The following is a 13295-nucleotide window of genomic DNA, read 5'->3' on the forward strand; positions in this document are numbered from 1 at the left end:
CGAGGTCCGGGAGGGTCTCGAATGCACAGCTTCTGAGCATTCCACCCATGGAATCAAGACGTGTGACCCGTCCTCCCTGGCATCACCAGAGTTTTTATTGGGGTTTCATTATGTAGCATAATTGATTGAATCACTGGGCATGGATTGAACTCAGTTTCCTCGAGGTCAGGCTGGGTCAGAGCCATAGCCCTCTCATCACGTGGTCAGTCTTTCTGGTGACCAGCACCCACCTCCCTGCTGCCTGAGTCATCTCATTAACATTAGCTCAAGTGTGTGAAGGGCTCAAGAAAAAGGAGGATACTCCTGTCCAAGGATTTAGAGCCTCTTTCCCAGGAGCCAGGGACAAAGACCAGACAAATTCTTTATTATGGCAACACTGATAAAGCTGGATTTGAGGGCAGCATGACTTTTGAGGATCCCGAATGGACTCTTAATGACTTCCTGCTGAACTGGACTTATCCCCAGGCCTCATCTTGGCTAGCTGACGGAGCATAGACAACCTAGAGTGAGCCCCGGAGAGGGGCAAGGCTGGGCTGAGCATGCCCAGTTCCTGCTCCCAGCCCATCAGGCAGCCAAGCTCCTCCTCTTCCCTTGGGGAGCAGTGAGGGGAGGGTGGGAGGAGAAGAGAGCCTGGGGCTGAGGGATCAGGGTGGGGGTGATGCTGGTGACTGTCCTGACACACTTTTCTTCCCGCTCTTTGGGTCCCCACCGCCTGTGGCTCTTGCAGCGGACACTGCTACTACCAGACTGTGGTGACCCCCGTCATTGAGCAGATCCTGCCTGATTCCCCCAGCTCCCACCTGCCCCACACAGTCACCCTCGTATCCATCCCAGCCTCGGCTCATGGCAAACGTGGTCTCTCGGTCTCCATCGACCCCCCTCACGGCCCGCCAGGCTGCAGCACAGAGCACTCCCACACCGTCCGCGTCCAGGGGTGAGTGGCTGGCCTGCTGAGGCTGCAGCTGGTGCAGCTGTGGGCACGGATGCTCTAGGTGGGTGGCTGACCCTGGGGCAGGGGGGCCCTGAGAATGGGTGAGCACATGGGCCCAGATGGAACCCAGCTCTGACAACTGGTATACCAGATGCCTGGTTCAATCATTCCTCCAAAAAAAGTAACAAATGTTAGATAAAATATTTTAAATGTTTTCTTTAATCCCTGCATGACGCAACAAGAAAGAGAAGTAACCAGGTCAGGAATAAGTGAAGGAAGGAGCCCAGGTGTGTCAGCAGAGCACGGAAGGCAGCCATGACTTAAGGGCAAATCTGAATTGGGTGAATTAGGCTTCAGTTTTCGAGTCTTCTCATGGCTGAGTCTCTCAAAGCCCTGACTTGCTCAAGGAAAGTGAGACTAATAAGAGAACGCCTCCCCACCCCATAAAGCTGCAACCCCCAAAGGGCTCTCAGGGTGAGGAAGAACAAGAAATAAACCACACCTTCCACCAGCCGCCCACCCCGCCGCCCCTGGCAGCCAACTCCCAGAACTAGAAAATAAACTGATTTGAACCTAAATGGAAGGGGAGAGGGGATCTCCCCTGAGAATTCATACACTTGGGTTTGCCAACCAAGTTCACATGCCTGGGTGGTTCAGAAAACCTCCAGGCAAAATTGTAAAAGTTTAAAGTACTTCTCCGCTAGGGGTAATGTCCTCAGGCCATGACAGAATCAGATGCAGATCCTTTCTGGAGGAACCCACCTCCAGGCTTCACAGAATTTCTCGAGATAAGCGTCCCAAGGAAGGTGAGCCATTTGGTCAAAAATCGCAGAGAACAAGGCACTGTGAGCGAGAACCAGCGGAAACAACAGGTGGCAGAAGCAGACCTGCAAAACCTGCAGATAGTAGGATTATCAGAAACAATACAAAATTATGCTCCATATGTTTTAATAAATAAGAGATCCTTGGGAAAAGTGAGTAAAGAGCAAATGAATTTGGAAAAGAACCACATAGAACCCCTAGAAGTGAAAGATGGGTTTAGCAGTAGAGGAGGGTTTTAAACAGCTGAAGGGAGAAGCAAAAACACAGCAAGGTGAAAATAGGGAAAGAGAGGTTAAGACGCACGGAGGGCAGAGTGAGCAGCTCTAATCATCCATCTAGAATCACAGGAGGAGAGAATGGGAGAGAGGCAGTATTTGAAGATACGATGGCGGAGAACTTCCCAGAGCTGATAAAAGACACCAGTCCACAGACTGAAACCCAGTGAATCCCAAACAGGAAAACTAAAAAGAAATTCACCCATAGATTCCCCCACCTGGTGAAACTCCGACACCAAAGGCAAAAGAAAAGACTTTAAAAGTAGCCATAGGGAGGACTTCCCTGGTGGCTCAGTGGTTAAGAATCTGCCTGCCAATGTAGGGGACACGGGTTTGAGCCCTGGTCTGGGAAGATCCCACAGGCCGAGGAGCAACTAAACCTGTGTGCCACAGCTACTGAGCCTGTGCTCTAGAGCCCGCGAGCCACAACTACTGAGCCCCTGTGCCAGAGCTACTGAAGCCCTTGCGTCTAGAGCCCATGCTCCGCAACAAGAGAAGCCACTGCAATGAGAAGCCTGCGCACTGCAATGAAGAGTAGCCCCGACTTGCCGCAATAGAGAGAAAGCCTGCGTGCAGCAGCAACAAAGACCCAACGCAGCCCAAAATAAATAAATTTATTAAAAAAAAAATTTCCTTCAAAAACAGAACAGGCTGACACCTGATTTCTCAACAGAAACAATGAAAGCCAGAAATAGTGAAATGATATATTCAATGCACCCAGCAAAAAAGAACCATCAGCCTAGAATTCTATACTTGATGTAAATATCCTTCAAGTATGAAGGTGAAATAAAGACATGTTAAGGCAGACAAAATGAGATTTGATACTAGCAGATCATCCCTAAAGAAAATTCTAAAGGTTGTAGAAAAGGTCTGAGATGTAAGAAGAAATGAAGGTTAAGGGGCTGACGCAGTTGATAACATGCTATGAGACGTTGAGCAGTTCCCTTGTCCTCTCGGGTTTTTGGGGTCTCTGTCTGAACAATGAGGAAGTCAGATACCTTGGGGCCTTCTGAGATTTCTCCTGGGCCTTCATGGACCCTTGAGAAATAGTTTTAAACGTTCCCCGTGTCTGGGTGTGGGAGCCACATGCCAGCTTTCTTTGGATTCAGTCAACGCTTCTCACATACCTGCCAGGTACCAGGCCCCATGCCTAAGCACTGGTGAGAAGTGAAGATGGTACTGGTGGGGGGAGGAGGAAGTTGGGCTTGACTCTGCATCTCCACCCCCATCTTGAGCATCAGCCAGGCCAGCAGCTGCCTTCCATACACAAGTGAACAGACAGATTGGTGAGAGAGATGGGGAAACTCCCAGACCAGCTGGTCCCTGACAACTGGGCAGAATTTTAGGAGTAGAGGGTCCACAGCACCTCCTCCCTGCCTCCCTCACTGGGTGAGCATTCTTTCCTGCTTCTTTTCCCCCCTTTGGCCACACTGTGCAGCTTGTGGGATCTTAGTTCCCCCACCAGGGATCGAACCCGGGCCACAGCAGTGAAAGCACCAAGTCCTAACCACTGGACCACCAGGCAGTTCCCTAAGGAATATATATATATATATATATATATATATATATATATATATATATATTTTTTTTTTTTTTTTTTTTTTCCGGTACGCGGGCCTCTCACTGTTGTGGCCTCTCCCGTTGCGGAGCACAGGCTCCGGACGCGCAGGCTCAGCGGCCATGGCTCACGGGCCCAGCCGCTCCGCGGCATGTGAGATCTTCCCGGACCGGGGCACGAACCCGTGTCCCCTGCATTGGCAGGCGGACTCCCAACCACTGCGCCACCAGGGAAGCCCAGGAATATATTTTTAAGGCTATATCCATAAGAAGTCTTTATCCATGAAAATATATTCACTATTTTTTAACTTTTTTAATCCTGAAAATTTCAAATTTACAGAAAAATTACTAAAATAATAAGTATATTGAATACCTGTACACCTTTTACCTAAGTTCACCAATTTTAACTTTCTGCCACACTTGAGGCATGTGTGTCTCTCCCTCTATGTATTTGTGTGTATGTACATATATATACTTACTTGTATATACACACATGTACATATTGCTATTTTTTTACTAAATCATTTGAGTGGAGGTTGTAGGCACCATTGACCCATCCTCCCCCCACATACTTCAGACCTTCTCCTAAGAACAAGGACATTCCCTTACATAATTGTCCATTGTATCTTACAGTGTAATGATGATATTTAGGAAGTTTAACATTGACACTTGTATTCAGTGTACAATCCACATTCGAATTTTGCCAGTTGTCTCAACACTGTCCTTTATGGCAGTTTCCCCCTTGATCCAAGATCCAATCCAGGATCACACATTGCATTGAATCCTCACGTCTCTTCGGTCTCTTTTAATCTGTGCCAGTTCCTCAGCTTTTCATTGTCCTTTATGACCTTGACATGTGTGAAGAGTGCAAGTCAGTTAAGGAAGCATGCCCCTCCATTGGGGTTCTACAGAGGGTTCCTCTTCCTTAGGTTTAAGTCATGCATTTTAACCAGATAACTGATGCTGTGTCCTTCTCTGTGCATCTTACTGGTAGACACAGGATGTCAGTGAAGTGCTCCCTTTATTGGGGATGTCAACTTCGATTATTTGGTTAAAGTGCAGTCCACTCTCTCTGCTGTAAAGGATTTTTTTTCCCCTTTGCAATGTAACCAGTTTGAGTCATCTGTGAGATATGAGTCTGTAAATATCCTGTTTCCAGCAGCCTTTCACTGACTCTAGCATCCACAGATAATTCTGTGATGGCTACAAAGTGGTGATTTTCTGTGTTCTTCCTGCTGTATTTATTACCTGACTTTCCTGTGTAAGGAAGCACTTCTCCCCCATGTGAGAATATACTCTCGATAATTGAAAAATTGCTAGCAATCTGTTTTTCTTAAAGCTCTCAGTCTCCTTTCTGTCCTGCCCACCCTCCCCCAGCCCTTCCCCATCTCAGGTCAGAGACAAAGTGACCATTCTTTGCAAAGCTTTTACAAAGACAAAATGACAATCAGACAGTTAACACCAAGGAGTTAAAAGAAGCAAGTAAATTTGGCAAGTTGGCCATTCCGTGAGTTAGTTTATGGCCAAGTAATCCAGGGCACCAGCCCCATCTCCACCCTGCAGCTGTGGCCCAGCCCAGGCTACTGGCTCCTTCCCGCCGATCCCAGAGGAGTGGGAGCCTTAGCTTCATCTTGCAGGGCAAGTTTGGGGGTCAGGTAGGAAGCAGTGGGTCCAGACCCTCTTAGGACTCTTTGACGCTTGTCTGCCCCACACGTACCAGCCAGGTAGAAGGAGAGGTCTGTCCTCCGTGGCAGAGACAACGCTCTGTTGAACAGGAGCCTCCGAGCATCTAGTATAGGGGGGCAAACACCTGGAGGGCATGCCACTTTTCTCCAGTTCCACACCCATAGGGGGCAAGCATTGTAATTACTATAGAACTCTTCCCACCAAACCAGAATTCGGTGTTCCCGCCGGTTGCCACCTGCCGATCACACAAGATAGAATGGTTTGCCCCACGCTCCTGATCTGATCCCCTTGGCCTTGGTTTCCTAGTGGGGTGAGCAGGGGTCTGACCACCGCTCTATGCCCACAGAGTGGACCCAGGCTGCATGAGCCCGGATGTGAAGAATTCCATCCACGTTGGAGACCGGATCCTGGAAATCAATGGCACACCCATCCGGAATGTGCCCTTGGACGAGGTATGGGTCCTGAGTCTGGTTGGATGTGGTGCTCCCCTGAGAGCACCACCCCTGAGACTCACCTGTCCACACTCCTGCTCTCCCCAGATTGATCTGCTGATCCAGGAAACCAGCCGCCTGCTCCAGCTGACTCTTGAGCATGACCCCCATGACGCACTGGGCCACGGGCTCGGGCCTGAGTCCAGCCCCCTGGTCTCCCCGGTTCACACTCCCAGCGGGGAAGCGGGCAGCTCCGGCCGGCAGAAGCCTGTCCTGTAAGTCAGCCCTGCACCTTGATGTACTGTATCTTGGTACTTTCACTGACGCTGGGCCTCAGGGGGCATGGGACCTGGTCCCTACCCTCCGGTAGCTCACAGTCTGATGGGGGAGTCAGCCCTGCAAAAAGAAGGAGGCCGGCAAGGGGTGCAGGGGGCTAGAAAGAGGAAGGAGAATGAGGAGCAGACGGGGAAAGCAGCACCCCCAGCTGGGGATGACAGCGCTTCCAGGGTGGACCAGCGCCCTGGCTTCGAGGAGCAGCTGGCCAGCAGCTCAGGATGCTGGGGCATCGGATGTGTTGGGGAGTGACGGGCTCTGAGGCAGAAACTCGTGGCTGGGGTCTTCGGGCTTTGCCCATCCCGGGGCGCCACCGAAGGGTGTTGCAGCACAGTGATGTGTTTCACAGAGACCACTCTGGTCCCCTTTGCGGGGAGGTGCCCAGTACCAGAGACAGCTGGGGGACTGTTGTGGTGGTCCAGGCCAGAGGGGCCAAGTGCCCTGTACCCTCTTAAAGAGAGGTGGGGAGGCACCAGGAAGAAGCCCAGAAGCAGGCTGGTCCTCGTGCCACTCACTGCAGGGGTCTGCTCAGGACTCCTGGTCAAGGCTTTGAGGGGGACACCTGGGATGACAGCCTTTACGCTAAGAAACAGTGATACTGAAGGCATGTGTTTCCTCCTCCCCTGCATTTGTCTGGAGCTCAGGCTACCCTGCAAGGCCACCTGTGGGCATTCTGGGCAGGTAGTCTGCCTCTGCACTCCAAGGCCTGGGACTCAAATGCTGGGAGACAAAGCGTCTGATCCAGGGTCACCAGGCAGAGAAGGCCTAGGGCAAACATTCCTACCTTAACAGGAAGTCCAAGCCAGACAGGGCACTGGGTGCTGGCATCAAGATGGGGCAAGAGCCTTATGACTGCCCCAGAAGAGCTGTCCTCTGCCGCCCTTTCTGACTGTACGGGTGACTACATAGACTGGCATCGATGGGGCATGGCAGGTAGGGGGAAGGGGGCAGGGCCAAGACCTGGCCTCCCCCCAAGGGGGCCTCGTCCGGGTGCCCACCTGGTGGCAGCGGGCACTGGGTGTGTCCCCCCAGGAGGAGCTGCAGCATCGACAGGTCCCCGGGCGCCGGCTCGCTGGGCTCCCCGGCCTCCCAGCGCAAGGACCTGGGTCGCTCCGAGTCCCTCCGTGTGGTCTGCCGGCCGCACCGCATCTTCCGGCCTTCGGACCTCATCCACGGGGAGGTGTTGGGCAAGGGCTGCTTCGGCCAGGCCATCAAGGTACAGGGCACGCCAGGCAGGGATGGGGCCGTGGGTGGGAGCAGGGGGGCAGCCTGTGTGTGACCCGTTGGTCCTCCACCCTCCTCCCACCAGTGTCCCCAGGAAGCCCCAGTGGACGGGTATCTGGCTTCCAGACTCGCTGGCCAGAGCTCTCCTCCACCTGGACCTCCCTGAGCTAGTTAGGGGGAGGGGACTTACTATAGATAGACCACGAAAAGTGGCTCCTCGGGGTGGGGGATGGGAGGGCAGCCCGGACTGACCCTGAAGGCTCCCTCCCCCAGGCCCCCTTACTGAGCCCAATACCAGCCCCCTCCTGGCCTCTGGGCTGCTCACCCCCTTCACACTCTCCCACAGCAAGACACGAGCCCTTCCCTGGCTCTGATGTCACCAGGCTATGACCAGACTGGAAGGTTCAGAGTTATACAAAAGGCACCAGCCAGGTTGCCCACGTGTGCAGACAGGCCCCAGCCCCTGTCCCTCGTCAGAATCTCTGGTAGAGCTACCATTTGACTTCCAGGAGACAGCCCAGCAGAGCAGAGGAAAGAGAACTGGCCTCTGGGTCAGGCGGTCCTGGACCCAAGCCCTGGCCACCCCCCTTCCTGCCACTTGGGTGACCGTGGACCCTGGTGGGAAACCTTCTTGAGTCTCAGTTTCCTCACCTGTAAAAGACTTAAGCCCCACCCCCTCGGGGGCTGCGAGCATCCCATGAAAAGTCTGCGAAGGGCTTGAAGCCGTCTGTCCATCTGCCTGGGGTGGGGATGGGCCTCCTGCAGGGCGGGCCTAGAGCAGAGCACGTGCCTGTGCTGAGTCTCAACCCCTGGGCGTCCCCACGCAGGTGACACACCGGGAGACAGGCGAGGTGATGGTGATGAAGGAGCTGATCCGCTTCGATGAGGAGACCCAGCGGACGTTCCTCAAGGAGGTGGGTGAGGGGCCTGCTGCACCCTCTGCACCAGACTCTTAGGACCTGCCCCACCCTTCGCCATTGAGAGGGGATGGGGTGGCAGAGGGCTCCAGGAGGATGTGTCGCTCAAGCCCACGCTGGAAGAAGAGAAACTATCTGCCAGGAGGGCGAGAGGGGCAAGGACGTCGCTGGGGGTGGGAGCAGCCCAAGCAAAGAGCACGGCAGCCGGCAGGTGTGACCCCGGGGGCTTGAAGGCTCCTCCATCTTTGGAACTGTCCGTGGTGGCCTCTGGTGGGAAACGGGGAGAAGGAGACATGGGCCCAGCCTGTTTGCACCCCACCAGGTGAAGGTCATGCGATGCCTGGAGCACCCCAACGTGCTCAAGTTCATTGGGGTGCTCTACAAGGACAAGAGGCTCAACTTCATCACCGAGTACATCAAGGGTGGCACGCTCCGGGCCCTCATCAAGGGCATGGTGAGTGCCGGGCAGAGCCCCTGCCTGAGACCCGTCCCAGCCGCTCCTGCCCTAGGACCCTGGGCCCAGCGGCTCCTCTGTCGGTCCCAGTCTCCTCCCAGGCTCTTCACTGGGGATCGGCCTGTGGTGTCAGAGGCCCTCCAGACCCTGATTCTGAATCAAATAAGGGAGCAACTGACTCCATCTAAGGTTGGGGGGGAAGCTGGGGCCCAGAGAAGGGTGGCAGCTTTGCTGAGGGGATGCACAGGCTGTCAGGTTAACCCCGTGCACCTGCCATAGGTTACCTCTCCCAGAGGGTCTTTGTTTTGCTTCTAAGCAAAACCAAGTCACTTACTGTTTGCCATGACGTATAAAATTCAGAACTCGCTGTGACAGCTTGGATGAAATTACCGATCCTCCTCTAAAAAAGAAGCGTTTGCGGGGGAGCTTCCAGCTCTCCTGGGATGCTGACGGTGCCCCGGGATCCGACGCTCAGCATCACCACCCCAGCATCACCCTCAGACCCGGAGACCCTGTTCCCTTCCGTCGCCGCTGAGTCCTCAGTCCCTTAGGTTGGATTACCTGCTGTCACCAGAGTATGGTTCCTGCGGGCTCCGGACAGGTGTAACTTCTCAGAGGGATTCTATGGTCCAGTGCAACTCAGAAATGCTGGGCTGCACCAGCGCAGGCTTCCTGGCTGCATCTGAATCTTTAATACGTTCTGATGTCCTTGCTCTCCCACTTGAGGTCTCCAAGGAGATGGGGGGAGAGCATGGGGTGTTTCCCCAAATGATTTGAGCCAGAGCCCTGTTCTCCAGAGTGACTCACCGCAGCTCTCTGCAGGTGACCTTGCCAGGCCCGTCTCTGCTGGACCATGAAAGCAGGTTCAGGTTTTTTAAAAACTCGAAAAAATGGGATTTAGTAGAAGAGAGTTTTTGTTCTCAGAGGAGGTGGGTCAGGAACTATAGAAGAGTATCTCCCACCCCGTCACTGTTTGGAACCAGTTCTGTTAGAAAATTGTTTTGAATTATTCACCCACAGCCCTTAGAGGGGACAGTTGTGAGGGACTTCCTTGGCAGTCCAGTGGTTAGGACTCAGCACTCTCACTGCCGAGGCCGCAGGTTCAATCACTGGTTGGGGAGCTAAGATCCCACAAGCCACATGGCAAAAAAAAAAAAAAAAGAAGGGACAGTTGTGGGTGTAGAAGAGAGTTGGGGGTGCATCATCAGACCCTACAGGACAGTCGCCCCTTCCTGTGTCTCTCTCACCCAATGTCCTGCAACTGTGGCCCCGTTGGCTCATCCTGGTCATTCTCCTCACCTCCAGGACAGCCAGTACCCGTGGAGTCAGAGGGTGAGCTTTGCCAAGGACATCGCTTCGGGGATGGTGAGTAGGCTCCGATTGCCGCGGGGCGTGTGGGCTGGGTGATCAGGCCCCACTTATAAAAGCATCTCGGGGCTTCCCTGGTGGTCCAGTGGCTAAGACTCCGTGCTTCCACTGCAGGGGCGCGGGTTCCATCCCCAGTCGGGGAAGTAAGATCCCACAGGCCACGCGGTGCGGCAAAAAACGAAAACCAAAACATGTTCTCCAGCGCTCACCTAAACTTCACAAGTTTAGAAATGGAAGGCACAGGAAGCTTTGAGAGAGGACAGAGGGGATCCAGTGGGAGGGGGGAAGGTGGGAGCCTTGGGGTGACCAGGGCGGGGCTGGGGGCCCTCAGCACGGCTGCCCCCTGACCCCCGTGCCCCCCACCCTCAGGCCTACCTCCACTCCATGAACATCATCCACCGGGACCTGAACTCCCACAACTGCCTGGTTCGTGAGGTGAGCGGGCCGGGCCGGGCCGGGAGGGGACAGCAGGGGGCCCCGCCCACCACGCCGCTAGACGTGCGGGGGCGGGGGCTCTGCTGTCAGCGTGGCCTTGACGGAGAGCCGCCCACACCAGGCTGCACCAGGGGCTGCGGGCCCGGAGGAGGGCCCGGGTGTGTGGACTGGGGTGGTCAGGGCAGGCTTCCTGAAAGAAGCTTTTGGGGGGGATGTATTTCAATGGGGGACAAGTGGGCCCAGGGAGCCCGGCTCTAAGGGGCAGTGACTGAGGGACCACAGGCTGTGGTCGAGGAGGGAGTGGGCAGGTGGTGCCAGGGGCGTGTCTCAGTGTGGCTCTACTTCCGGGTCACCCAGAACAAGAACGTGGTGGTGGCCGACTTCGGGCTGGCGCGGCTTATGGTGGACGAGAAGACGCAGCCCGAGGACCTGCGGAGCCTCAAGAAGCCAGACCGGAAAAAGCGTTACACGGTGGTGGGCAACCCCTACTGGATGGCGCCCGAGATGATCCACGGTGAGTCGGCAGCCCCGCCTGGCACATCCCCCAGGGCCCCGCGGTCCCAGGCGGAGCTGCAGGAGGCGGAGGTCCTGCCCTGCCCCTCTTTGAGTCCTGTCGTTGGTTTCCTTGTGCTGCTGCAACCAGTCATCACACACTTGGCTTAAAAAACACAAATTAGGGCTTCCCTGTGATGCAGTGGTTGGGAATCCGCCTGCCAATGCAGGGGACACGGGTTCGAGCTCTGGTCCGGGAAGATCCCACATGCCGCGCGGAGCAACCAAGTCCGTGCGCCACAACTACTGAGCCTGCGCTCTGGAGCCCGCAAGCCACAGCTGCTGAACCCCACGCGCCTAGAGCCCGTGCACCGCAGCAAGAGAAACCACCGCAAATGAGAAGCCCGTGCACCGCAACGAAGAGTAGCCTCCGCTCACCGCAACTAGAGAAAGCCTGCGCGCAGCAACGAAGACCCAGTGCAGCCAAAAACAAAATAAATAAGTAAATACATTTATTTAAAAAACCCCACAAATTATCCCGTAGTTCTGGAGGTCAGGAGTCCAGTATCAGGCTCACTGAAGTCTGAAGTCTGGTGTCAGCAGGGCTGCATTCCTTCTGGAGGCTCAAGGGGAGAGGATCTGTTTCCTTTCCTTTTCCAGTTTCTAGAGGCTGCCTCATTCCCTGGCTCCTGGTCCCTCCTCCAGCAAGGCCAGCAACGTAGCCTCTTCTCTCTGACATCTGTGTCCATTGTCACGTCTCCTTCCCTGACCCTGACCCTCCACCCTCCTTCATAAAGACCTTTGTGATCCCATAGGGCTCAGCTGAATGATCCAAGATAATCTCATCTCGAGATCCCTAACTGAGTCACACCTGCAAAGTCCCGTATAAGGCAGCGTGTTCACAGGGTCCAGGAGTTAGGATGGGGACACCTCCAGGACCGTTATTCAGCCTCCCACAGATCCCCTTTCTCCCACTCCGTTTCTTTTTTTTTCAGGCCTGTTACACAGCGGTCCCGTGTGTGCCCAGACTGGGGCTTTATAAAGCCTCTGCACAGGCAGGGGACACGCAGACACAGGGTCAGGGCCGCAGAGCCAGGGTCATCTCAACGCCAGCTCTGACCAAAGTTAACCCCCCCCCAATAGCTTAACCTGTAAATTGGGGTTAATGGTCCCTATCTCTAAGGAGTAATGTGAGAATTAGATAAGGTTTGTAAGCTAGTCAGAATTCAATAGAGAGTGGCTGTCCTGATTTTTTTTTTTTTTTTTTTTTTTTTTTCGGTACGCGGGCCTCTCACTGTTGTGGCCTCTCCCAGTGCGGAGCACAGGCTCCGGACGCGCAGGCTCAGCGGCCATGGCTCACGGGCCCAGCCGCTCTGCGGCATGTGGGATCCTCCCGGACCGGGGCACGAACCCGTGTCCCCTGCATCGGCAGGCGGACTCTCAACCACTGCGCCACCAGGGAAGCCCTGTCCTGATTATTTTTAAAGTCGTCAGAGAGAAGGTATTGTTTCCATTTTACAGCTGAGGCAACTGAGGCTCAGAGAGTCTGTATCAGTCCCTGAGGCTGCTGCAACAAATTTCCACAAACCAGGTGGCTTAACAACAGACACTTATTCTCTTATAGTTCTGGAAGCCAGAAGTCTGAAATCCAGTAGAGCCGTGCTCCCTCCGGGGATTTTAAGGGAGAGTCCATTCCTTGCTGCTTATAGGTTCTGATCCTGGCGTGTCCGGACTTGTGGCCACATCAGTCCAATCTCTGCCTCTGTCTTCATGTGACTGCCTCCTCCTCTGTGTCTTTTCCTTTTCAGTCTCTTTTTTAAGGACAACTGTGATGGCATTTAGGGCCCACCCGGATAATCCAGGATTGTCTCATCTCAGGATCTTTAACTTAATCGTAACTTCAAAGACCCTTTTTCCAATAACATTCACAGGTTCCAGGGGTCTGACGCAGTTCTCTTTCGGGGTCACCACTAGGTCCATGACCTGCCCAGAGTCACATCGCTGGTTAGTGACCGAGCTGGGCCTGGAACCCCTTGCCCAGGGCTTTCACCTTTACCCACTGCCTACCCCCGCCAACAGGTTGGCTCAGACTGGGTGGGCTCGGGTAGTGTCAGAGCCTAAGGCCTGATGCTACAGAGGTTTCCAGCATCTGCCTCCTGTCCTGACCTGCTGGCCAGGGCATCCCCCCAGTGGGCGGGTCCCTGGCCCGGCACCCTCACCAGCTGATATACCTGGCCCCATGCACTTGCTGACAGTGGTCTCTTCATCTAGGCCGCAGCTACGACGAGAAGGTGGATGTGTTTTCCTTTGGAATCGTCCTGTGCGAGGTAGGTCCGGGGTGGGCTCACACTCCCAGGCTGCAGGCTGAAG

General features: G+C 54.6%; 1 protein-coding gene across 12 annotated transcripts in view; it reads left to right on the forward strand.

The window, feature by feature from the left end:
- The window catches only part of LIMK1 (LIM domain kinase 1), a 77837-nt gene that overhangs the window by 9912 nt on the left and 54630 nt on the right, over positions 1 to 13295 (forward strand). For 9 of the 12 annotated variants that reach the window (XR_012326031.1, XR_004522267.2, XR_004522266.2 and 6 more), the window contains 10 exons: positions 728 to 934; positions 5618 to 5723; positions 5811 to 5977; positions 7068 to 7251; positions 8087 to 8173; positions 8499 to 8630; positions 9936 to 9995; positions 10368 to 10433; positions 10791 to 10947; positions 13197 to 13252. Coding sequence is in view for 2 of the 12 variants with exons in the window: in XM_033840907.2 (XP_033696798.1) it covers positions 728 to 934; positions 5618 to 5723; positions 5811 to 5977; positions 7068 to 7251; positions 8087 to 8173; positions 8499 to 8630; positions 9936 to 9995; positions 10368 to 10433; positions 10791 to 10947; positions 13197 to 13252 (1222 nt within the window). In the remaining 10 variants the exon portion in view is untranslated. Of the gene's footprint in view, positions 1 to 727; positions 935 to 5617; positions 5724 to 5810; positions 5978 to 7067; positions 7252 to 8086; positions 8174 to 8498; positions 8631 to 9935; positions 9996 to 10367; positions 10434 to 10790; positions 10948 to 11155; positions 11428 to 12856; positions 12930 to 13196; positions 13253 to 13295 lie in introns of those variants that run through there. The other 3 variants (XR_012326036.1, XR_012326037.1, XM_033840909.2) reach the window with 3 other exon arrangements.

Source organism: Tursiops truncatus, chromosome 15, assembly GCF_011762595.2.
Source record: "Tursiops truncatus isolate mTurTru1 chromosome 15, mTurTru1.mat.Y, whole genome shotgun sequence".
Classification (NCBI taxonomy): Eukaryota; Metazoa; Chordata; class Mammalia; order Artiodactyla; family Delphinidae; genus Tursiops; species Tursiops truncatus.